At 43.2% G+C, this 27,736-nt stretch overlaps 1 protein-coding gene across 1 annotated transcript in view; it reads right to left on the bottom strand.

The window, feature by feature from the left end:
• Nucleotides 1-6,921: 6,921 nt before the first annotated feature.
• cpped1 (calcineurin-like phosphoesterase domain containing 1) overlaps nucleotides 6,922-27,736 on the bottom strand; it is a 62,095-nt gene continuing 41,280 nt past the window's right edge. Inside the window, exon 6 of the mRNA XM_080456269.1 lies at nucleotides 6,922-10,238. Within this exon, the coding sequence (XP_080312395.1) occupies nucleotides 10,006-10,238 (233 nt within the window). The 3' untranslated portion in view covers nucleotides 6,922-10,005. The remainder of the gene's footprint in view (nucleotides 10,239-27,736) is intronic.

The following is a 27,736-nucleotide window of genomic DNA, read 5'->3' on the forward strand; positions in this document are numbered from 1 at the left end:
AGTCCAGGCGGCAGTGTGAAGAATGGCACAGTGGGTAAATGTCACCGACAGCCTTCTGTTCTGTTCCATATCTGACTAAGAGAAGAACAAACTTTTATCTGTTCTTTTTTTTTAAAGGGAGAAGGGGCAATACAGCCTTCCTGGTATTTTCTCTTTCAATTGGGACTGTGGGAAGGCTAAGAATGAGACAACATACACAGTCAAATCTGGAGTGTTCATTTAACCACTTAAGCCTTATTTTATACATGGATATTAACAAATATTCAATCTAAACGCTTACGACAATTTAAAATTTACAATTTAGGCATTTATCAGATGCTCTTAACCCAGAGCGATTTACAGTAAGCAAGGACAACATAAGGTAATACATCAAATGCATAGAAATAGTCATTTAGGATCATAAGTAAACCAAGATCCTATCATCAGTCTAAACAGTAGAATATAAAAAAACAACAATAATCTGTACATTGAAACTACCGGTATACACACTATAAAGGATATAGCCTTTGCATAAGCCTGCAAGGTCGTCCAGGCTAGGGCAAGTGCTATGGCAAGTACTACAGGCGACACATTGTGAACTTGTATATCTGTTATTTTGAGTGCAGTATATAGGCTACAAATTGTATCAGTTGTATGGCTGTGTTGTTGGTGACTCCATTATTTGGTGAAATACAGTACGATACAGTATTACTGTATTCCATGTTTTGCAATAAATGGTTATATCTATCTATGATGTGACTGATTAGTATTGTTTTGTTTTAGACAGACCTTGTGCCTTTTGGCACATACCATACAACAGTCTGAACAACCCTTAAAGGTCTATCAAACCTCTTTTACAGAGTATGGGGTTGTCACGGTAGCAGTAGCCATGGCTACGGGGCCTAATCAGACATGGATCTGCGTTGACTTCAGAAAGAGTGAGCGATAGAGAAAGAAAGAGAGAGAGAGCGACGAGGAGGGCCAAGTCTGCTCTCGCACAAACAATATTCCACTACTAGACTTTCAAGTTTAAATGGGGGTTGTATCTTGCCTTTATTCGCTCTATATTCTGTTTTCTAAAGATTTATATTTGAGGCACAGGCAGCTTTATTTTTGAAAAGACAGCGAGTGATGAGAAAAGAAATAAAGAGGGGACGACATGTGCCAAGGTATGATCTAGATTCAAAACCAGGACACCATGACTATTACATTCAATAACAGGGCTGTATTATTGTTGTTTGTTCTTTGTTTTTTTTTAATAGGAGAGTGGGCTGTCCAACCCTCTTGTGTCTTTGTTTTATTTACTGAGACAGATGTTAACAAAGCTGAGAGGGAGACAGCAGAGAGGAGGCACAGAAGAGTATACTGGTGGGATTCCATTAAACTCACTGCCTCTCAGCGTTAAGCGAGCAAAGAATATCTGCAAAAGAGACTGATACACAGCCCTCTCCTCCTGTCAAAGAAAAAGGGAAAAGTGTCAATGGTTTTTGCATACAGTATTATCCCCTATCAGCTTAGAATAGTAAAAAAAAAACTCCCGCGCTGACCCTATTGAACGCTAAACTCACCATAACGTGGTCGCATATGGCTGTGTTATAGGAGCCTCGATCCCTGCCAAATTTCCCAGCCTGTCTCCTTGGCTGGATGCCCAGGGAGGGCAGGGAACAGGATGGATGCATAGGCAAAACTAGCCCAAGGAAAGGTTAGCCCGCCCCACACACACACACACACACTCACACGAAAGGCTAATGTTCATAATTTGTACTGTACGTCAATTTAGGCCAAAACACTAACTGTGCTCATGGTGGAGTAATGGTTAAGGGCTGTTACTTCCCAAAATAATTCTATTACTTTGAGTATAGGTTTCCCATTAGAGGCATGAAAACCCCTCACACCGACCTCATTGAATGTTACACCCACACAACATGGTCGCGTATGGCTCTGTGATGGGAGCCCTGATCTCAGCCAGCTCCCCCAGTCTGTCTCTGGCTGGCTGCCCAGGGAGGGCAGGGCCTAGGGATGGATGCATGGACGGGGCCCTATCAAGCTCTCTGGTGCCCAGATGGCCCACTGTCTCAGCAGGCTCGCAGCCAGGAAGTGGGTGGCGCCCTGACGTCAGGCTGCAATCGGACATGCCGACTCTCATTTACTTCCCCATGCACCAACACCTGTGGACATAAGTTGGGAAAAGACATTACAAGGGGTTGGTTTGTTTACAGAGAGTGTGTGTGCATGTCATCCACAATCTGGTGCCATTTTAGTTTGACTAACTGGTGATCAGTGTATGTGTGTGTGTGTGTGTGTGTGTGTGTGTGTGTGTGTGTGTGTGTGTGCGTGCGTGCGTGCGTGCGTGCGTGTGGGTGGGTGTGTGGTGCGGTCGTTGGTGGGGGAGGAGAAGGTTGTTGACTTGTCAGAGGTGCAAGTCGACGTCACACATGCTGCATTCGTAATTGGATTAATTAATGAAATGGGTAACACATGACATTCTGGATGCAATTTAATCACAGAGCAGTTACCAATTTGTATTGAACTACAGCATGGGGTGAAGCATCATTGGGTGCCGTGAGTGCCAGCCTCCCATGACTAACGATCAGAAACATCAGACGAACGTCTTCACTGACATTCACACCAACACGACTAATGTGATCAGTGGGCTTGTTAATTATAACACACCTCTTGTTTTCTGTCGCTTAGAATGCCCCATGATGTTTTAATGTTGGCATGACAAAAGAAAAGTACAAGAGAGAGAGTAGCTTAACAACTTTCAACCTGTCGTCATGTCAAGTCATTATTGGTGACATGATGCTAGCTTGTTGAGCACTTATTCTCGCCGAGCAACACCATCGTACGATGAAGTATGAAATATGGCTTAAGTGGTTGTTATAAATATTTAACCAGGCTTACTGCACTGTGAGGCAATCATTATTGGAAAATAAACCCCTAGATGGACTCTACTTGACTCTCTTAGAGCTGCTAGTATCGGGTTGATCCAGAGTTGATTCAGACGGCTTCACGGTTGTGCGAGCTGACGGGATAAACTAAGTGGCAAGGCATAAGTCGGAGGTCTTTCTGCCTTTGCTATAGCTGCAATCCATAACTTGTTGGTGTGTGAATAATTGAATACGACATAATTTAACCAATCTGTGTTGTAGAGGGTTAGCTAGAAAAGTCTGCGGAGCACAGGTCTCCGCCAGGCCGGGTTGCCTACCCAGGGCCCCTAAACTTTGGTCATAGTCACTTGGAATGGTATCTAAACAAATCTAACTCATGCATCTTGATCGCATGACCCCAGAGATAATGTGTACCGCAGATTAGCTGCTCACAGACGGACGGACACGCACACACACACAGACATGTGTGTGTGTGGCCGAAGATAAAATTGAATAATGTAAAAATTAAGATAACTAACAGCAGCACTCTCACCGACTACAGGCCAGTTCCTCTCTGACGTTGCATCTCATGAAGATCTTTGAGAGAATGCTCCTGCAGCACCTGAAGACGCTGGTGAGTGACTCCCTGGATCCCTTCAGAAGTTCTGAGTGACGCAGGTGGATCATGGCCTGGTTGCCTACAATACGGATAAAGTAACACTGGCGATCCCCAAGGAACCGTGCTGTCATCTTTTCTGTTCACCCTCTACAGCTGAACAGAAAAGATGACAGCTTCCTTGGGGAGCACCAGTGTTGTCTACACCTTGTAGAAATGCTACCCCGCCACCCAGCTTCCTCGCACCAAAGAAAGTTTGGCGAGGACTGTGTTATATACTGCCTCAGAACTCGGCTAAGTTCTGAATGCTAGACCCTGCCCACTCAGTGTTCTAACTGGATCTCTGCTGTTTATTTTCATCGATCTCTGACATGCTTTGAAATAATTTATCTTGGATATTTTGCCGCTTCTGGCAACAGACACAGTGGGCAAAGTGTGTGCTATCTCTATACTTATTTGACCAGGGTCCCCCGATCTACAATCTCATCTATCTGCTAGTAGATCTGCTATTTCACCAACATTTTGTGAAATGGCATGAGTTGAGTTGAGATTGAGTTGAGATTATTCCCTGGTTTAACCACTTAACCACTTGAAACCTACAGTAGCATCCCTATTCTGGGGTGATCATTTAATGTTCACCCCAGAGTGGTTAAACCAGGGAATAATAACTCAACTCATGCCACTTACTGTCCTGATTCGTGTCCAGAACTCCCACCATTCATCATATTTTGCATATAAGTTACAAATTCTATTAATATGGAAAGCTAAACAATATTTATTTTTATATTTTACATGTGTAATTGCATGCGTTCCCTTTGTAGTTCAAATTTAACTGCCGCCAGTTTGTGACTGGAACACACTTGCTGGGGAGTCGAGTTGCCGTGAGGGGACATTCTATTCCGCTAAAACCCTCTTCTACTTAAGCTGATAATCATATCAGAGTTTTAGCGGGAATTATGCTAAAGCTACACAAATCCGTTTAGATATAATTCTATGTTTGAGTCAAATTTTTGATGAAGCTTTTTACTTGTATTGTTGTTTACCCAAACAAATCTCCCAATTACCCAGAGTCCCTCCAGGCTTGGAGCGTGTAAACACACACACACACACACACACACACACACACACACACACACACACACACACACACACACACACACACACACACACACACACACACACACACACACACACACACACACACACACACACACACACAAAAGGACATTTGAGCGAACCAAACAAAAGTGGAGTCAGACATTATGCAGGCAAATCAACTGATGCAAGGAAATAACTTTTCCAGCCTGACTCTTGTTTCCAATCTATCAGTAACTGCACCTCTGACTCTCAGACCATGTAATTCAGCTGTCCATGACGGTACAACGTCACAGTCTGAAAACATGTCATTTTGACTTTTAACTGCATTATGTATTAGAACTGGTTGCCTGACCTATTTCAGTTAATAGATTGCCAACAGCATGAATTCTACAATAGTGGTTCTGAACTCCCAAGTGATGCAAATTACTTTTAATGAAATAATCCTAGAAATGTTTAGTTTCTTCACCAAACGTTTTTAAACAAATTCAGAAATAGTGAAAATAGCAGATCTGCAAGCTCACAATGCATCTCAATGTGATGCGTTGTGAGCTTGTAGATCGGCTATGTTCTGTTGCATGCTTTCCGATTATTAATTTAACAAGTCATCGATAGAATAAACGCTAACAAAATAATCATTAGTTGCAGCCCTGGTTTTCATTCTAGCCTTCTAACCACGTACCCATTTAGACCTGAGAGACACCATGTGAATGCACATGTCTGCCTAGTAGAATAGAAAACTGTCAGTAGCCTACTCTGGGTCCTGGAGTTGTGAACCTGTGACCTGTCTTAGAATATGCAGCGCATGCCATAGTGGAGCTGTACCATTGTGGTTTCAAAGCCTCTTGGTTTGGAAGTGATTCGCTAATGGGCTTTTCTGCTCCATTAGGACCCTAAAAAGCAAAAAAGACCAACGGGAAATGAGCTTACCTTTTGTGTCTCCAATGTGGTTCACTTATGAGACGGAACATCCCTGCATGCAATCAGCGAGCTAGTCAGCCGCTCATGTTGTGCAACAACAAAAGATTATTCCCTGCGACACCTTTTTATGCTATTTATGTTTTGTGATGTTTCTAAAGCATTTGTCCCTTTTTAGTGTTTTTTAACCGGTCTGTATGTGCTATGGGACACCTGAATTTCCCTCTGGAATTAATAAAGTATCTATGAATTTACCTCTGAGATGAATAAAGTATCTATCTATCTCCATCTCCCACATACTACACATACACATTACTAAGTGAACCAAGATGGCTGACAGTGCTACTGTGATCTGTCTAAGATCCTGTCAATCCTCACTATTTTCTCCACCAAAATTTCACCAAGCGTTTACTTTAACATCCGACAGTGAAATCGGCAAAACCAGATTGAGCCCTGGGCCAAGCACTTACCACCTGGCCGGGCCCAGGCTTCAGCAGAGGCCCAGCAGTTACCATCAGACGGGCTCCAGGCTTCAGCAGGGACCCAGTAGAAACCCATCAGCTACCATCAGACGGGCTCCAGGCTTCAGCAGGGACCCAGTAGAAACCCATCAGCTACCGTCAGGCTGGCTCCAGGGTTCAGCGGAAGCCAGCTACCACCAGGTAGGCCCCAGGCATCAGCAGAGAAGCAGAAAGATAAAAGCAAACTGGCAACCGGCACTGTGGGTATTGAGTGTGCGTTTCATGTGAGTCTCTGTGTGTGTGTGTGTGTGTGTGTGTGTGTGTGTGTGTGTGTGTGTGTGTGTGTGTGTGTGTGTGTGTGTGTGTGTGTGTGTGTGTGTGTGTGTGTGTGTGTGTGTGTGGTGGTTGCATAATGTACTGTATGTGTGTATGCGTCACACAGATCTAGACAGACCGTCAGACACACACACACAAACTGTGGATTTAGGTACACAGAGACAGGGCATGGGATCAATAAACAAGAGGTAGCTTTCATCAGCCTCGGTAGAAGGAATCCCCTGAAACCACACTAAGAGGGAAAGGGAGGGAGGCTACAAAGCTCCGAGTTCCTTTAGGGAATCGGCTCTTTTGCCATCGCAACATTTCTTCATTAAACCAACCACCCCATCCCCCCTGCCTGAAAATATTGCAAGGCTTTGCAATTTCTACCTCCTTCTGCACTTTTACTGCAAAAGAGCATTGACGTCCTCTTAACGGAACGACAGAGGCAGCGTTTTTTTTAAACAAATTGTTGCAATTTTACAGCCATGAGACGGGATCGAATGTCAAGGTTTACAGGTGTGTGCGTGCGCGCGGGTGTGTGCGTGCGTGCGTGCGCATAAAGGAGAAAGAGTGTGAGAGTATATGCCTGTAATGAAAATGTATAAATGCACAAACACAGACATCACTCAGAAAACAACAACAATGATAATTCAAAAAAATCAACATTTATTATAAAAATACAATCGATAGTGTTACAAGTAGGATATTCAATATGGCCATCAGAATTCAAGACACGGAAGAAGTCAACAGAGGAACGTGTGTGCCATTAGATTCATGGAACTAATTGAGTCAGAAAAATCACACATAAAAGAGCAATAGAAGGACAATGTGATTGAGCTGGGAGCTTGAGAGTGCAAAGGATTGGATGTAAAAATAGATAAGGACATGAGGTTCCGTCTCAGACAGGAAATGAAGGAGATGGACCGAGTTGTCATTCACACATCACAGTCATTATCCGTTCCTCAGTACCTCCCAGCCACACACACACACACACAGACACTTAGACCCTCTATAACACTGAGGGTTTGGACAAGACCCAGAATCAGCGGGGTGAAATGAGGTCATTAATTGCCTCGCTGACGGACAAATCACCTCTAGTACCCCACTGACGCACGCACCCTCATGCACAGACACACCCATGCACCTAAGCACACACTTTTTTCTGCCCTATCTCTCTCTCTCACACACACACACACGTGTTGCGAAAGCGTTGCCATGACAACTCTCTTGAGTTCCCAGTTGGCTAGAGTGTGTGTGGGTGTGTGGGTGTGCATGTGTGTTGTGTGCGAATAGGGTGGGCGTCATTGGTACAATTCAGCGGGGTCTCGCAGAGAAAATCACTTTCTTGCCTAAAATCTCTCCCATTCACTGACATTCAGCACCACAAGCTGGCTATAGCTGGTGGGCTATTCTAACACCGTGCAGCTGTGGCTGTTGGTTGGAATAATATGAGATGACTGCAGACACCGCTGGGCCCCATGATGGCGTAGCAGCGAAGAGCCACACATCTTTTTACCGATATGATGGGCCCCTGCTGGTCTAAGATGAAAACCTGTCAGGCTTTCCCTACTCTTCCCAAGGCTCTAGGTCTTGAGCGCAAACATTTCCTAGGGTACTCGGGACATGAAAACAAAACTCTTCCAAGGTTTCTAGAGCACGACACAAACTTGTCACAGGGTTTTAGAGCATGAACACGAACACAAACACTTCAAAAGATTCTAGAGCATGACCACAACATACTAGGGGTTTAGGCTACATACTGCAGCAGGGTATACAGTACATCAAGTGCAAGGATATACATGGGTAGTGGGTACACACCAGGTATAAGGGCATATAGTCAGGTATCTGGTTATACTGTATATTGGTCAAGTAAGGTACACATGACAATACACACGTTCAGTAGGTGAGCTTGCATAGTATGGTTAAAATATTATTACACCAGTTAGCACAAAACACAACGGCTATTTTAGGACCATTAAAGGTGGTTTCTGAAAACATTCTCTCTCTGTCAGACCAATGGCTAATTTATACTTTGTTGTTGTATGACTGCGTTGCTCACCGAAAATAAATGTCTATAAATTGAAATCGTTATTTTCCGTGAACGACTCGGTTCATAAGACAAAGAATAAACTAGGCTTAAATTACACAGACATGTGATGATGCCACAGTGTATCATATTAAACTCAAACAATTTACGCCGTACAGACATTGCGGGAGGTTCATTACTTAAGAATGTTGGATTCCTGAATACAATAAGACAGCAGGCATTCAATAGAGGCCCGGAACCAGTAGGGAATAGTTGAATAGTGGGTAATAATGGTTATGAGTAAGTGTCCTACATACAGGTTGACCCGACCTCCTGCTTTTTTGACTCATCAGTGAGTCATCCTTGTGAAGAGGTAGTATATTTATGGCTTAGCACTCAACTGTTTATTTAGTTTTTTTCTGGCAAATCTGTAATGCTGTTCCAACGAAGGTCATGCTGCCATGTTGGAGGATCTCACTGCCTGGTCTTTCTAATCATCTATTTCAATACCTCACCATATTAAAACAACAGTTTGCATACCAATTACATACAGATTATATACAGTTCTAACAAAAAAAGATTGTATGCGAAGAATCCCTGACCCCATGTAAGTAACGGTTTTCAAATCTGCCCCGGATGAAAATAGCTGAATAGCCTATAGACGAACAATCACAGACCATTCCTTCCAATCTAGTGTTGTCACTGGTCCAATATGGCAGCACGTCCCCTCACAAATCACTGCTAACGGTATTCAAATCTGCCCCGGATGAAAATAGCTGAATAGCCTATAGACGAACAATCACAGACCATTCCTTCCAATCTCGTGTTGTCACTGGTCCAATATGGCAGCACGTTCCCTCACAAATCACTGCTAACCACCCAACTCCACACATTCTGTAAAAGGCCTCTGTTGCCCGCTCTCTGTCGCCTTTGTTCAGACAGAACTAGAGAGATACCAGCTGTTGGGTAATCAAGGTAATTATTGCAAAAACATTCAGTAGTGCCAGAATCAATTGTAAATCTTCAATTCAATTCACAGTTTATATTGCTGCCATCAAGGTTTGACAACTGTTTTCATTACTGCTCAAATATACATTCCTCAAATTCGCTAGTGTCTGATTGTGCCCTGCTGAAAAGGAAGCAGCTGCTTAAATCATTGGTTCTCAAAGTGAGGGTCCTTGGGGGGGTACCAGGGGGTCACCAGCAAAATTTGTCAATAAAGCGTCACTATCATTTTGACCCCTTTATCCATATTTTATACTTTGGCTATTCAAAAATAGCAGATATACAAGCTCATAGCGCGGCACCGCATGCCACGCTCTGAGCTTGTAGATCTGCTATTTATTTATTTTTATCTTGAAAATGTCTGCAAATCTTATTTTTTTTTAAAAAAAAGGCAAAGATTTTTAACACAAATCTTTGCTTCTGGTGGTCCCTGGCACAACCTATTTTCAGATGGGGGTCCGTGGCCAATACATATCATTTGGGGGGTCGCTTTGTCCCAGTTTGAGAACCACTGGCTTAAATTATCCCTCATTTCTCCCTATCCTCCTCCTCATAAAAAGGGGAAATCTAAACGGTAAATGTAGTCCTAGCTACTAAACAGAATCATGGAGGGACACAGGAAATGCACGTATGATAAGGGGTCACCAAATGGCTACACCAGCACGCCTCCCACCTTTCCCTATGTTTCCTCCCAGTGCTGTTGACGGTGCCTACTCAGGCCTGCTGAAGCAGCAGCTTGCGTAGGTCATCGTCCATGCCCTGGGCGCTCAGCTGCTCCAGGCTGTAGTAGCGGTGGACCACGCCCTCGGCGGTCACCGCCACCACCCTCACCCCGTGCGTGTCCTCGCCCAGTTGGCAGCCGACGGCTGAGCTCACCACCATGTCCAGCCCGTCATGGAGGCCCCCCGCATTTCTGTGGTAGTGGCCGGAGAAGACCGCCTTGACGCCTGCAAGGGAGAGAGAGAGAGTTAACCCATTTACACCTGAGGGCGTCTTCTAAATCAGTAGTTATCAAACATTTTCGTGCCATGGACCTCCAAAATTATAAGTATTTGGCCGCGGCCCGCCATCTGAAAATGTTTTGTGCCAGGGACCCCCAGAAGAGAAGATTTGTGTTTTAAAACACTTTCAAGATTTTTCAGAAATAGCAGATGTACAAGCTCGCAGCGTGGCACGAAGTGACGCACTGTGAGCTTGAATAACAGTAAAATCTAAAATGACAGACACTTTCCCGTTTTAATGAGTTAATTAAGAGAGAGAGAGAGAGAGAGAGAGAGAGAGAGAGAGAGATTGAGATTAAAGGGATAGTTCACCCCAAAAAATACTTTTTTTCTATCAATTAGTCACCCCATGGAGACTTGAATGAATGGATATAATTAAGCCAATAAATTGATGACCAGCGGACCGGTAGACAGCGGTTCCGGTAGGACACACAATGTCTTTGTGTCTCCTATACCGGAACCGATGCCAGTCATCAAATTATTGGCTTAGGAATGCGAGAAAAACAAAAAAATATTCATCAAGTCTCCATGCATGGGGTGACTAATCGATAGGAAAAAATGTCATTTTGGGGGTGAACTATCCCTTTAAGTAAAGCACTGCATAGGGTTTCGGTGGATTGATTTGGGTTACTCTTCTTGAGCTTTTATTTCTTTTTTTATGGTAATGTAACAGACTTGCTTCAAACAAAAGAGGGTTTCAGGTGTCTGTAGCAACCGGTGCGTCTGGTCACAGACGTAGATAAATACCTCTACATGAGAAGAGGATCGCTGTGAGACGTCTTGTTCCAATGATGCGGTATAAAACGCCTTTTGAACGCCAAACTTATGTCCAGCTATCAAGCTGAGCAGGGTACATTATTTATGGCCTGCATTACCATGGGCTGTTGTAATCCACAGTACATGTTTCAAGAGGCAAAATTGTCAGTGAGAGAAAGACATTCGGAATCATTCCCTCAAAAGGAGGAAGAGTTTGCCAATTTACATATGGCCATCCTCCTATAATTTCACAAACCTCTTTAGTGGTGTGAGGGTGGTGAGACCAAAATTGTTCTGCCCGGTTCTCCTCAGTGACTGGAGCAATTGATCTGAATTTGCACACAGCCATTTACCATTACCATGTGCACCTAATAGCGAAGCCCGTTTTTCGATTTCCCCAACTGTCAGCTGTTTATTCGCGTTTTTATGTAAAAAATAATGTTGCCATGGTTACGCCTGCCCAGCTGTGGGATGGCCCCGCGAGCTATGGGACGAACTGCCTCCCGGGTTGCCAGATCATGTGCGCATATCCCCCCACGGGTATGCACTAGTGCTTGTAATAAGAGAAGTGGGAGTTGTTTTGGAACTAGAGTTTATTAATTCAACTCCACCGTAATTATGTCTAGATATATTAATTTAACCAATCAACCCTCACCATTGAACTCACACAATAAGTAATTCATACTGAAGCATGACACTAACATTCAGACAAACTCATGTTTGCATTCAAACCATTATAGCTATAGTATTGAAATAGCTATAGTTATCAAACTCAACCATATTGTGACTTCAACGCTACCTGTAAATATAGTATACATAAGATGAATTAACAATAATCAGAACATACATTTTCATTCCAAATTCCAACGTCTTTGTGTGAGAGATGAGCTGTGTAGAACAGGACATCCCTGAGTGGTCTAGCCTGGCCAAATAAAAGTCATAGAAGACTCCTAAACAGTCAATGACATCAGTCATTTCCACAGAGTTGAAAGTGTTCTTTTCAACCAAGCCAGGATGTCAGCGTTAATGGACTAGTTTAAAGGGGGAGAGACAAGAGGAGAAGAAACGACCAGTCCACATGAGTCCATGTCTTGTGTGTGTGTGTGTGTGTGTGTGTGTGTGTGTGTGTGTGTGTGTGTGTGTGTGTGTGTGTGTGTGTGTGTGTGTGTGTGTGTGTGTGGGGGTGTGTGTGTGTGTGTGTGTGTACAATATAAAAGAATACTCAAAACAAAATGGTAATCAATATCAGGAAAAGAATAACCCTAATTAAGTTATTTATCAGGATAAATAAAACATTGAAAGGGAAAAATAAATGGAAAACAAAATTACATCATAGAAAGCAGCACATAAATTCAGTCTCTCATTGAGGCCTGGATATCGTGGGAGCACTTTTAAGTTCAGCACTGCCCCCACCCCCCCCCCCCCCTCCACCCGCCCGCACTGCTCCCAGTTTAAAGACTATAAGTGCAGCACCGTGTTCCATTAGGCACGATGTACCTGTCATTCTGTCCGAGCGGTGCTGCGAGCAGATGCATATGTTACAACTACGCAGCGTTATGCAAAGCGACCCTTAATGGCAGTGGTCGGCTCCACGCAGAATAGCAATGCCTTCGTATTAGCTCTATCTCAATGCTTAATGAGACCGCTGTCACATTAAGAAAGCCTCTTAAATTCACAAACAGACAGATGGAGGGTTAGAAAAGTAGAGAGGAAGAGTGCGTACTAAAAGTAAAGAGAGAGGAAACAATTAAGAGGCAGCCGTGCCTTTATTTGTGCCCGAGACATGGACTGATGATCTCACCTCTCTTGGTGATCTCCGTCTTCCCCATTGCAGCTATTTAAACTCTCCTAGATCTACTTTTAAATACTTTTAAATGCAGGCAAATGCCAGCTGAGGATTACTCAACTTTTGGAGTCCAACTTTAAAGATTAATGTCACCCCCCTCCCCATCCTATGTGCTCTGGTATATAGAAGCTACTGATTTGAGAATATTTTAATATCCATGTCTGTTGCCCAGATAGGCCTATGGTCAAAGAAGTTTTACTTCTTGTGAACTTGTTAACGTCAGTTTCGGGTCCAACGCATGACAGGGGTCATACATTGGATCTAGTTTTATGCCTTGGTTTCCCCATTTTAAATATCGAGATGTTTAATATTGGTGTCTTTTAAATCCATACTGTCTACTCACCCTTAAACTTCCCTCCAAGCCCCAATCTGCTGTATAAACTCAACTACACATCTTTCAAACACTTTCTCGCTCACTCACTCGCCTCATCTCTCAATTGCCTCCTGCACACTGAGGGCGTTATCTTAAGCGCCACGCTATGGGCGCGCACAGGTGTGTATTTGATTATGTGCGAGCGAAGAGATGAGTCCAATAGCATGCATGACCGTGTGTTTGCACAGATGTGAGTCCTTCCTTATTTTCTCCCTATTCACTGCCAGGAATTCATTCATCCGTCTCCGGTCCCCTTGCCAGCAAAAACTGCGATTTTACTGTACCTTTAAAAAATCATGGAATATTCTCCGTGACTGCCGTCCTCACGGGGGGTCCGGTAGAATCGGGGGAAGAAATTGTTCGGCCTCCATTCCAGAGCTATGGTAGTTTGAATGTGGCTTGTTTTAAAAAATATATATATATATAAATCATGAAAGGTGCCTTGATTTTTTTTTTTGTGATCACGTGATTTCTGGGTGTACTCTTCTTCGGTGGTGCTTGGATCATTCACAGGCTGCGGAGCTGATATGGAGTCTCATATCACTTATATCAACATATTGCCCAGCCCTAGATGGTAGCCTGTGCATCGGTCTTCCCAGATATCTGCACAACAAAGAACAGGAACACAGCCCCACTCCTTCCCAGTTTCCACTCTCTCCAAGCTACAGTATGTATTCATTACTGTTGCTGCCACAATGTCAGCATCGTAAAATAGCACTGAATCATCAAATCTGTTTCTTGCGCAGAATTGCGCAGCACCAGAATACAAATGTGACCCACATTCATATTAATAGTCAGAAAGACATGAGGACAGCGGTGGCACACCCTGGACTGTTGAATAATGAATCAAATACAGATGCAAATGGATGATCTGGGAACTGTGTTTGCACCTAGAGTACTGTATGTTCAGGATTAATTAATTTGCAGTCAAAGCCTGTGGGCTGTGGTTATACTGTGTGAGCAAGGGCAACACGGCATGAAGACCACCCTGCTGTGCGTTGCGGGTGGGCCTGAAGCAATATCATTTGGAGCACTTCCACCATTTGAACACAAAACTGACTCATACAAATAGAGCGGGCTTCATGGGTAGGCAGTTTGTGTGTGTGTGTGTGTGTGTGTGTGTGTGTGTGTGTGTGTGTGTGTGTGTGTGTGTGTGTGTGTGTGTGTGTGTGTGTGTGTGTGTGTACGTGTACGTGTACGTGTACGTGTGTGTGTGTGTGTGTGTGCGTATATATAACAAAAAATACAAGTTTTCATTTTCAACAACTTTGTAAGTTGTGTATTTTGTGAATTTTCTCAGAATGCAATGATTTCATGACCAGGGGAGAACTCTAGCCAAGGGGGCTTCCACGTTGTTTTGTACCTTTAGGTTTTAAGAAAGTCAGCCTTTACTATGCACTAATTCGGTGGTTCTCCACCTTTTCAGGCCACGACCCACCAAAATAATCATATTTGAACCCTGATAAGCACTTGGACTTGTATGAGTTGAGGCATTACAATTAGTTTGACTCGGTTCCACAGATAAATATTGTGTTGTGAGGCGTTGTGAGCTAGTAAATCTGCTATTATATTTTTTTTGCTTCTTTCTTATATTATTAACAATTTGGCCAATGTTTGACCAGTTTTTATAGTATAGTTTGTTGTTACTTCTGATGCAGTAATGGTCTTTTTTCATTCATTCTTTCTTTTTGTTTTAGGTATTAAAAAAGGTTTTAAAATTCCTTAAATTGTCACTTCACTGTCATCTGGGGACCCCCCCCCCCCCCAAAAAAAAAATCATGTGGGGACCTCCCTGGTGTTCCAGACACACAGGCTGAGAACCACTGCTCTAAGTAATTTACATATGTTAAGTCCTGCGGTTCCTCGGTTGAGTCCAGCAAATGAAAACACAAAGGAATGTACAACGGAAGCATAAAGCAAAGGGGGAAAAAACACCCATTTGATGATCACTAAACTCACTCTGTGACGCGGAAGGGGGTGAAACATCGGTTACATTAGTCTCGATGCGAACGCTGCCTGTGACTTCTTGGTAACCCCAAAGTATGTGGTGCACTGTGTGTGTGAGAGAAGGGAATTTAGGCCTGTAATTATCATGAGAACTGAAGGACTGAGTGAACCAGCTGAAATTAAAGCTCAAAGTACTTTAAAATGGATTTTTTTTTTTTTACCTCTCAGGAGAGGACCCTCCACCAGGAACTGTGTAATTACACTTTTTTAATATGCATTACAGCCAAATAAGCGTGTGTTTGTGTGTAATATGCTTGTGTATATTATGCCTTAATGTCTACAGCATGTATGTGTAAATGCAAGTATATTCAGTCATAATCAATGTTGGGTAATGTTACTTTTAAAAGTAACTCGTTTTATAACAAGATTTCTGCCATTAAATAGTAATTAGTTAAAGGATTACCTGAGAAAAGTAACTAGTTAGAATACTATTAGATTCATTTTACTTTACCAAAAATCGAAACCCCTTTGCGATTTCTTCGTTGGTTATATTGTCCAGAGGGAGTGAAGGCTACTCATTGAGCCTCCTGTACACTTTGAATGTAATGACTATCGTCATTGCATAGTCTAGTCTATGGCCCATAATCTTTCACTCTGAGGGCTGACAACAGGAATGACGTACGCAATATCCCCTTTACAGCACTTTATGATTATGTTTTGATTACAAGTAAACAAAATCCAGAGTGTACACTGAAACCTACTGGAGGGAGTGTTGTGGAGCTGTGCTTGGCTTGGAGATGCTTCTTCAAACTGAACCTGACAGACACTTGACACCCTTGCATTTGATGTTCTCATCCCTTTCACGAATAAATTCAAAAATAATTTGAATACTTCCATGACGTAAAGGCTGAATGCTTTCTGCCTTCTCTGAATCTCTGCCATGTCGATGTCGCTACAGTAGTTGATCGAGCTGACACACAAAACTGGAAACTTCTCCTGTGTGCCTTGTCAAAAAGTAGGAAATAAACAGAAACAGTGCAAATGCATCTGGATTTTCTTTTAGATATGTGGCAACATTAGGAACAGAGAAATATTTACATATTACATATTTACAATACATAACTAAGTAACTGAGTTCTTGAATTGCAAAACCAACACGTTGTGTTACTGGTGGTCATAATTATGGCACACACCCAGGATCCACATCCCAGGCCAGCCATAGCTGAATGGGTAGGGAGGCTGCCTTTGAAATAGAAGGTCCTAGGTTCGATTCCCGGCCCCGGCAATGTGTCGCAGTGTCCCTGAGCAAGACACTTAACCCCTAACTGCCCTCCCACGCTCAAGGCTGACCACTTGGGCAGCAATTAGCTGGGTGAAGCTGAATATCCCCCATGGGATCAAATAGGTCTAATTAATCAACGTGTGATCGTCCATGTGTGCATGCGTATATACTGTCATAATAGTCAATCCTTGGGGGCACGTTTGCCCAATGCAGAATTGTTCAGATGCTATGTACAGGTTCATACAGTATAAGGGTCACAAGGTCCTCCAGCAAAGCAGGTGGCTGTGAACAAGGGAGGTAGAGAGCTTATGACTCATCTATACTATATATTATTATTATCTATGGTGTGTCCAGGTATTTCTGCTGCGTCCAATATGTCTCCCACCCAAACCCAAACACACCTTTAGTTCTGCCCATTCATCATTGTCTCCGCCAGGCCGAAAGGCATGGCGAGAGAGTATGTTTTGCCCCCTGTCCGTCCGTCCGTGTGTGTGTGTGTGTGTGTCTGTCCGTCCTGTCTGTGTGTTAGCAGCTAATCTCCGGCACCGTTGGCCCGGTCGCTGCGAAACTGTGCACACCCACTCCCTGGATGCCAATTCAGAACCTCTGCCCACATGGGCCTGTTATAGCGCCACCTGGAGGCCGATGTGTGCAAAACCCATTTTTTCCTATTACTCCTACAGCTTTTAACTAAACGTCATGCAAATCGGTACACAGTATCTCTATAGTCATGTGATCAACCCGGATCTGTTCAATTTCCCATATTCCATCCTCATTGGCTAAGGTTGGCTTCCAAAGTTTGCAGGATTGGTGAGTTTTGAACAAACTGCCTCAAATCATGAACGCAGCTTGCCATTTCCATAAAATTGCACACGCACATTCCCACTAGGCCGAGGAAGAAATGCCACTTAAAACTTTTCAAATCAGCCTCATGGTGGCGCTATAACAGGCCGATTTGCATTTTTAACTATAACTGCACCGATCTGCGTGAAACTTTGCACGCACACTCCCTAGAAGCCAAGGAAAAACATCTGCACTGCATTTTTCACATCTGCTTTTTACAGCGCCACCAGGAGGCCGACTTATGTCAAATACATTTTTGGATAATAATCCTTCAGATTTTATCCAAACATCACGCAAATCGGTACACAGTATCTCTATAGTCATGTGATCAAGACGCATCTGTCCGATATTTCATATTCCATCCTGATTGGCTAAGGTTGGCTTCCAAAGTTTGCAGGATTGGTCCGTTTTGAACAAAATGTCTCAAATCATGAACGCGGCGTGCGATTTCCCTGAAAATGTGCACGCACATTTTCACTAGGCCGTGGAAGAAATGCCACCCTTTTCACATTGCCCTGTTATAGCGCCACCAGCAGGTCTACTTTAGCAAAACAAATTTTTGGAACAAAATGCCTCAAATCATGAATGCATGCACATTCCCACTAGGCCGAGGAAGAAATGCCACCCTTTTCACATTGGCCTATTATAGCGCCACCAGGAGGCCACAATAACCTACCTGACCTGGCGGAGACCTGTGCTCCGAGGAGCACTTTTTCTAGTTCATATTTCACTTGTTCAAAAATGTCAGCAAAGGATCAACTTGTTTGTCCTCTTTCCAATCTCCTCAGGGAGGCTCCTCTTTCCTCGGCTTTGTCTTCTTCTTCGCCAGTCCCATAGAAACATCATCAACATGCCCAGTCACTCACTGTGAATTTGCTGGTCAATGACCTGCTCTATTCACACATGGAGGCCATGGGGCTCAATCGCACATTATACAGACTTTGTTATGGGGACTATGGAGCTGGCAGTGTGGAGTCTGTTGCATGTCCAGTCCAACTGACTCTGGCATTTTTCTTATTGTATTTTTTTTTTTTTGGTCTTTATTTATACAGAAGAAATCCCATTGACGAGATCTCACACACTGTATACACTTCTCAAACACTGTGCAGCCTCTCCGCATAATGTCTAGATAAGTTGAGTGCTACAGTGGGTGGTGCGGACGGCCCAGCACATCGTCCGAGGTGAAATTCCCTCCCTCCAGGACATAAATGCCAAGAGGCGTGCCGTGTAGTCGAGGCTAAGCAGATTATCACACACTTACAACTCAAGCCAAAATCCGTTCACGGTGCCACTATCAGGCAAGAGATATCACAACATCAAATAAACTACAGGACCGTTTCTATGGCCATCAGGCTGCTGAATAGGCGTGTAACCATGTCAGTCATAATAAGCTCCCATTACACAGGCACTATCACTTCACGTCTTTATTTATTATTTTGTACACACGTTTATATTTCAAACGTTTTGTTTTGAGGTATATTGTTCTCATTATTACATAAGTAACTGCAATTCCTGGGAAGCTAGTACACAAAATAATTCCACCCACTCCTTTACACCTGTAATCTTGTGATGTAATTACTTTAAGGGCTTAAGTGCATGGATATGCTTCTTAGCCCCCCCTCCCACCTACTGTAGCTGAATATATCAAGGGCATAGAGTAGCCTAAGGGAAGTGAGCCGGGTTAACCTGCCTAGAGTCTAGTTGGAGTATAGGGATCTCATTAGCTGATGTTAAGTCACCCTGACACCCTCCAGTCTCAAGGTCTCAAGCACTGCTCAGGGACTAGATCGTGGTGAGCTGAAGAGACAATCTAGTTGGAAACAAACAGCTACTGTAGTTCTGTCATAGAATATCTGGAGGCTGTCTACACAGATCTTTAACTTAATTACCTCCTCATCTCTGACCCTGATTTTTTAACACCCTGTGCTGCTTCCACTGTACAATACAGACCTTAAGCATGTAAGCTGCTTCTCCGAGGCCCCCCTTGAGGCAGTTGTGGAACAGTAAAACCGTTTCGTTGTCACTCTTCCAGCATTACAGCATGTTTCCCCACTGCCACCGGTAAGCACTGTGTAACCAAAAATTCCACGCAAAGGTCTCTCGGGGTCACTTTGCTGGGCTTTTAGCGGAGCCATTTAAGAAACACAATCTGACAGTGGCTCTGTGACAACACCATACAATGCAGAGCAATCCATAATTCATCTGAGCATGTCTGTTGCAAAGCGACATCGTTATGCATTGTCTAGAGATCGAACCACTCGAAATGGGTTCTCTCGTAGAAAAAAAAGAAAGAAAAAAAAAGAGAAAACGGCAACAACAATCACAAGGGTCCTCTCTGGAGCAAAAAAAGAGAATTTCAATCTCACCAATATTGTGTGCATGAATAGAATATAAACAATAGGGCTGGGGACGACAACAAAAGAAAGAGAATAGCAGAGGTGAAAAACACAAATCACTTCAGATAAAATAAAATATCTGACTACATTTACCAGTACAATATTGTGACAGAAAGGAAGTCAGGCAAGGCTTCCACTCAAACAGGAGGGGAATGTGATGCATCATAGATCCCCCTTCCAATTCTTTACTTTTTTAAATATACATTTACATATACACTTAAAGGTAGTGTAATTGATATTTTTGTTTTTTTGTTAAAAAGTTAAAAGCTCTATATTCTGAAAGTAATCATTGTTATAGACTAGAGTGTTTGTTCATTAACAGGGGTCTCCCCGTCTCTCCAGCTCTAAACAGAAAATACATTTTTAGATGGGTTGCCAATTTCATCCAATCATGAGAGAGTACTCATTTATCAGCTTCAATTTGATAGTGTTCCAGTTTAAATTGTGTCTTTTCACGTCTTTGTCATGCACTTCCAATTATCCTTGTTTATCCTGTATGAGTTCTCTATCCTGATTGGATAAAGTTGGCATCCCGACCTGAAAATGTATTTTCTGTTTACTAAGAGAGACAGCGAGAACTCTTTTACTTAACAAACACTCTATAGCAATTATTGCTATCAGAATATAGATCTATTCAACACTTATCACATATGGCTTTAAAGAGGTATGAAAAAGTCTCAGTGAACATAAAAAGAAATTGCCTGTGTGAAAATAACAAAATAAAAAAGCAAGACAAAAAGAAACTGGAACATAGAAGTAGTTGAAATTCCGCAAAGATCCCACTAAAGTCGACATAACACCAGCCAACCTATAGGAGGACATAAATACCACCTGGCAGCATCGTTTAGTGAACAAAAGGCGACGCTGGAGGAAGTGATTGGTGACGATCAAGAGTCTTGCAGGGAGCAGTAATGGGGGAGATTGCGTGGCTGATTAGAGGTCCTACTCACATTGTCATTAAAGCTATTAGTCAGCGGCAGCAGGCTCACTAGAGAGGGGGAAAAGGCTAATGGAGGCATGAGGTGACAGGCTGACAGACAGAAGGAGAAAACAGCTGTATTATGTATGGATGTGCTGGACAAAGGCTTTAGCATGGGCAGTCACCCTTGTGCCAGGGATGATTACCTCACATCCTGTGCATTGAAAAGAAAATAGAAAAAGGTGCCCTTCGGGCATTTTGCCCTTTCTTACATGAAAGCCCCCCCGTACCTCCCTCACACCGCTGGGCAGCCTCCCTACTGTACCCATTACCTTTGAGTGTAATCTATATTGATCATGTACATATATTGTACAGATATAGTAGTACGCAATGCAGTATTATTTCTGAAATGCAAAAGTCGTGGGAAAATTTGTTATGAATGCAAAATGTTATTTAATTATGATTGAATTAATGACTTATAAGCAGCAGATCCTTATACACATTGCTGTCAGTTGCACTAAATACAGCACAAACATGAGAACACTTGATTTTGCGCAGTATGTAAATGGACTGGACAGATGTGCAATATATGGACCGACTGTGCAATAAATGGTGACGTTGTTTATAGTTTTAATATTTTAACCTGTTTTTATATGGAGTGTACTTTTTTTATGTCTTGTCTTTTAAAAAAACTGAGTTTGAGAGCTGCTACCTCAATTTTGTTGCACTTGAACAATGACAATAAAAGAGTTTATGATTCTGAGTTACTCTCTCCTTATGTCCCACAATAAAAACGTTCATGCTGCTGGTTCTCTTTCCCTTGGAGAAGGTTGTGTTGAACTGTCCATGAGCGAACACAAACTGAGGCAGTATTGATGGGAATGGGAATTATCGTTCTTTTCACTAAAACGTTTTGGCGTGTATAGTCCAACGGAACATCATGTGTGATTGGTCTTACACTCGATGATATTGTTTTATTTCTACAATCTGTCAGCAACGTACCATGTACCGTTTTGAAGAAAGGTTGGCTGCAGATAATTCCCCTTCGTACATGCTGTCCATCATTGCTGTTACACACCGGCATCACGGTCAGAAAATAAACAACAGTCTACTGCAGTGTATTGTCTGTTATTACACAAATATATTAAGCTACAACAAACACAACCAGATGGCAATTAATTAATGGAGAGAGATAGCCCACACTTTGTCCATTGTCTGTCAGCAGAACAATTCTGTCAAAGCATGTCTGTGATTGATTAAAATAAACAGCAGCGAAACAATTCCAGAGCCATTGAGATAGAAGAGTTGCGTCAATGGGGGTTCACAGTGGCCAACAAGGGCAACATAGTGGCCAAAATATGGGGCAAAAATGTAATATTAATGTTATCTGTACAATAGGCCTGTCCCCGACTAAGGATTTGTTTAGTCGACTCTAATTGGCGACTAATTGCCAATAGTCAACTGGCAGTCGACTAATAAAAAAATAAAAAAATAAATAAAAAACTTTTTTTTTTTTTTTTGGGCCAAAATACATTTTATTTCAAAGGGCCAAGTCTACACAGTTTGTTTTGTCTCCAGCAGAGTTTCTAGTGTCTCTATCTCTCTCTGGAAGAGGTTGCACATGAACTCTGCAGCCGCACTGAGGCGCTCCAACACAAACAATACCAATACAAAGACGAGGAATAAGAAGAATAAAGTGGAAGTTACGTGTGGTTGCAGGCGTAGACTTGGCCAAAAAACAATTTAAAACATTTTTGGCCCTTAATCTTTTTTATTTTTTTTTATTATTTTTTTCCGACTAGAGTCGACTAAGAGACACTTAGTCGACTCGGACCCCCCGCGACTAACCAGTCGACTAGTCGACTTAGTCGAGGTCAGGCCTACTGTACAATTTACAAACTGAAAGTGGAAAACTGGAATACACTCCCCAATACTATCAAAGAAACCCCCACCCTCCCTCCAATCCTTCAAAACCCACCTTTTCAATATGACCCCCCCCCCCGTTCTACTGTTTTTATTGATTTTACTCTATCATAGTCATAGCCTTTTTCCTTTTCCTTTTTTGTTTCTTTCTCCTCCCCCCATGTAAAGGGTATTTGGGTACATATAAAAGCACTATATAATTTTTTGAGATATGAGGTCTATGGTCGCACGGGCACAGATTGGTAATAAGTGAGGTATGGAGGTGGGCAGAGCCACAGATGCAGAGTTAGTGACAGATGACATAGTTACGGCAGGATACAACCCAAAAATTATCCTGCTAGCCTAATGCAGATTTGATTACCCCTCAGCTCCCTGTTTGTATGTGCATCATCAGAGAGAGAGAGAGAGAGAGAGAGAGAGAGAGAGAGAGAGAGAGAGAGAGAGAGAGACAGAGACAGAGAGAGAGAGAGAGAGAGGATTTTAACATTACATCACTGAATTCGCAGCAGGGGCAAACAGATGCGAGATAGCCGCCACCTCGATTTCACATTTGCTTTAAGGCAACCCAGGGAATAAAAGTACACGTTTGCTGTGGAGACCGAGCCGGAGCGCTGTTTTGGCTGTAATAGCCGGAGCGAGCTGGGTGGGGGGGGGACGGGGCCGAGGGAGGCTTATCTGGCTCGTCACAGTGTGTGTTCAGAGAGTGTGAAATAGCAGTATCAAATACAGCAGCCGATTGGTGAGTCCTCCCTCAAACACGCACCTCTTCTTTCGCCACGCTTCACTGCATCCCACCCAAACACACACACACACGCACACGCACACGCCATGCTTCACTGCACCCCCCACAATCACCTCTCCACGCCCCCCCCCCCCACCTATCCCTGAGACCCCCTTGGTCTATTTTCTTACTGAGTGGGTGCCTTGAACGTACAAATAAATAAATAAATACACTCCTCGCTGCACTTAATAACTTCACATCTTGTTTTCAGCTTTTGTGGAAATCCCATTTACCTACTGTCAGCCGTTGAAAGTGACGCTGGCTCGTTTGTGCTTTTTCTTTGTGATAAAGACTCCCACCTGGGGACCAAGCCTCTCGCTGCGCTGACAAACCAGGTGTGTGTGTGTGTGTGTGTGTGTGTGTGTGTGTGTGTGTGTGTGTGTGTGTGTGTGTGTGTGTGTGTGTGTCTTAGGTGTGAAGCAGGGAGTGATGGTGGCAGTGGAGGGGAAGCGTGCTCTGCAAATACCCAGAGTAAGCAGTCAAGAGAAATGAATACATATTGAAAGCAACAGAGGAAAATGTACACAGAGTCAAATTGAATTCAGGGCAGTGTGTGTTTGGGGGGTGGGGTGGGGGGGGCTAGTTGTATGTGGAAATTGCACCACAAGGACTTGGGGGAAGTCCCTGCCTGTCGAGAACACATCTGTGTAGCCTACTTTCTTATTTACATGTTTACCGCGGCCGTGCTCATCTTAATTATGGCTCTATTTGAATATTCTAAAACTGCAATCATTCAGCGTTATTAAAATGCTAATAGTGCTGGGAGACGCTGCGCCACCACAAAAATGAAGAAAACGTCTCTCCACGTCTAATCGTTTTTGATGTAGACCCATGCTGCTCTCCTTCCTTCCTTTATTTCTTCCATCCCTTGCTCTTTCCTTTCAATCTGCCCTGCCCTCTCCCCCTTTGATCTCTCCCCCTCTTGCTTTCATCAGTCACTTGCTGGCTACAAGACTGGAGGCTTAATTGTGAGTGGAGTGTCCATCTTGGAAAGTGCACATATCAGTGACCATGTCAGTGTTAAGGTCGTTTTTTTCTTCTTCAAGGCTGTCCTGTACAGTATCTGTGTCTTTCTCGATGTTTTATTATCTCTCTCTCATCTCTCTTCGACAGAAATGACAGACTAAGCTCTGAGCAAAGCCACCACGTCGGTGGTGCAGCAGTGAAAATTGCACGTGTACACGTATTACAGACCGTGTGTGTTCGTCCACAATGTCTGTGTTTTAGATCACTTTTGCACATGCACGAGTGCTTTCTGTGAGTTGTTATGCAAGTGTCTTTTTGTTTGTATTGTGCCTGTGTGTATCTCCTGTGTGTGTGTGACTTTGCAAGCGTGCGCGTGCTTCAGAGGGCGGGGTTGTCATTAAAGTAAAGGCTTGGCAAATAATTCATCATGAGTTGCTGGCTGTGGATAATTTGCATGACAGAGCGAGATACAAAATGATACAGCGGTCCGAGACCTCTCGCCGGCCCATAACCCATAAATCTCTTTCACCCATCAGTCTCCATGCGGCAGCACCCTCCATTCCTGCGTCCTCCTCGCCAACATAACCGCACACTGGGGTCGTACAATTACAGCACAGTAACAAGCAATCACATTTTCTCTGGATACTGTGATTAAGATTATTAGTCATGATTATTAATTCTGATTTAGATTTGGGGGATAACCAAATCATGTAATTGCTTTTTTTTATTTATTTCTTTACTTCAGTGAGGGTAGAGAATTAAATTGAGCGCTTCAATATTGCCAAGAGGCTGCGATTATTAATTAATTGAGGACTATTGAAGACCAGATTAATTAAAAGAAAGAACTTCGGTTAATTGCGCCACCCTGACACACACCCACACAGGGAACTGGCCAAGTGCATCTACATTGCAGTAACAGGGCCAAAGCGGGTCCAGTAGTGCTTTTGTTGTCACTTTGTCATCCATCTGTTCATGCTTACTTAGTAGCCTTTTTGGCTGGGGCCCACCCAGGCCCACATCTACAAATCTATATCTGAATTGTGCATGTGAAAACTTGTGCTTATAGGAATGCATTCTGCCGTCTTGATTACACAGGTTTTCCCTTGCCTTTATTTAACACATTAACTGCCAGGTAATTAATCCACCACTGCCAGCGTTTTTACCTTATTTTGACGACCCACGGAGACCCACGGAACCCACAATGTGGACACGGATGTAAACAAAAGCTGTCTGGGGGGAGGACGAGGGTCTCTTCTATCTAACGGACAAAAATAATTGTAACCGCCATCTTCCATCTGATAACATTGCAGTGGGAGATTTTTTTTTGTAATTAACGTAATTTCCGGGCCTATCCTTCTCTGGAAGTCACAAAGCAGCATTCATAGGTTGGCAAGAAGCGCCCTCTAGCGTAATCACTGAAAACACCACGATGAAGTAATATTACGTTCAATGGCAGTCAAGCGTTGGATTTGAGATCCTAAGGCTCAGACTGCCAATGACAAGATTTCGTTTTTTCAGTGGTTTTACGCTAGATGGCGCTGTTCGCTAACCAATGAATCCCCTTTTGACTCCCAGTGAAGCAAAGAAATCAGCAAATCCCATGATTGCAAAAAAAACAGCCACATTCACTTCCATGTTAATGGATTTAGAAAAATTGCCTCTGCTTTCTGTTGCTTTTTGGCGAAAACAACCTACATTCAACTGCCAATAACTATGGAACGGATGATCGCGACAGATCGATCATACAGGAGATAAATATTCTATGATTTTTCAAGTCAAAGAGTTAAGCATTGGCATTTATATAGTTTCCTTCATGAAAGGGGATGGGAGCAAGATTGGCATTGATACAATACAAATACAGCTATCTGTGTGTTAATTGTGGCTTCGAATTAAGCATCAGCATTATTAATACAGCTTACTTTATCAAACCGGGTAGGAGCCAGATTGGCGCCGATACCAATACAACAGATAGACAATAATCTATCCGTGTGTTAATTGTGGCACTGAATTAAGCAGAGCACCGCAGGAGTAGATTACTAAAGCCTCTCTGCAAAATCTACCGGCATTCCTCCACACAGCCGTCATAGACGTATATCTGCCAGGCAGGCATGCTGATGGCATCAATAATTAATAAGAAGAGGAGAATGACGAAACCCACGCTTTACAAAAGTCCAGTTCCGCCCTGAAACCCTGAAGGAACACAGGAGCCGTGATCATGCAATGTTAAAAGACTCAGGAAACATGCATACTCTTTGAGGAGTGTTACAATGATGCATCTTATGGATGTCCCACTCAAACACACACACATTAAATCACTTCAGACATTGTCACTGGGAGTTAATGCCTCGTCCTGACATCGACCGGAAACAAAGACAAGAGAACATCTACGGGCATCTCAGTCAATTAAACAGTATATGAGATGGTGGGATGTGCACCATTGTTGTCAGTCCCCCCACGGACTCTGCAACGGCACCACTTCCCCGGCCAAAAGCACAGTGACATGTACAACTGCTGCTCTGCTAGTTCCACTAGTGCAATAATTCATCACCAGCGCCAACCTCTGGCAGTAAGAGAGGAGAGGAGGGGGGGGGGTGCGGGGGGCAGAAAGAAAAGATTGGGATGGAGCGGGTAACAAGACTGAGATGGAGAGAAAAGATTGAGAGAGGAGAGAGTGCAATACAAAAAGAGAGAGGCTAGGAGGAAGGAAAAGCAGGCGTGAGGGAAAGCGATAGAAAGCAAAGCGTGAGCATTATTCACCACCCTCATCATTAACACAATGGGGTTAAAGGCTTATCTACTGCCTGTTATCGAATCCCCCGTGGCTGATGAATGTGTCTTCAGCTACGAACAGAGCAGGACCCTCACAGATACACAACCAGAGAGAGAGAGAGAGAGAGAGAGAGAGAGAGAGAGAGAGAGAGAGAGAGAGAGAGAGAGAGAGAGAGAGAGAGAGAAGAGGGTAAAAGAGAGAATCAGAGTTGAAGGAGAATGAAGAGACAGACCAGAGCAACACATTTTCTTACAGGGCTTACTTGTGCCTCTAATTAGCCATGTACTGTACAACTGTGCAGCCGATAGCTGTGTTGGAAATGTATTTTTGTGTTGCTTTCCTGTTTATTATTATTGTTACTGTATTATTATTATTATTATCAATAAACAAATTTGTATTGAATGCTAACGATAGGAGGTTGAAAGTGTGTCATGTTTGTGTGTGCACGTATACATAACAGTATAATCGGTCGGTTTCTGTATGTTAAGGCGATGGGGACCTAATTACTGCAATCCATCTATGAGGAAAGGCAAGGAAACGGGAAAGAGGAGGATAGCTGAGCGTACGGCTGGGAATCTTGCTTTCTTTTTTTTCTCCCTATTTACTCCCTATTTTGGCCATGTAGAATTTCTTCAAAGATTA

This window comes from Gymnoscopelus braueri (genome assembly GCF_963280865.1).
Source record: "Gymnoscopelus braueri genome assembly, chromosome: 17".
Taxonomy (NCBI): domain Eukaryota; kingdom Metazoa; phylum Chordata; class Actinopteri; order Myctophiformes; family Myctophidae; genus Gymnoscopelus; species Gymnoscopelus braueri.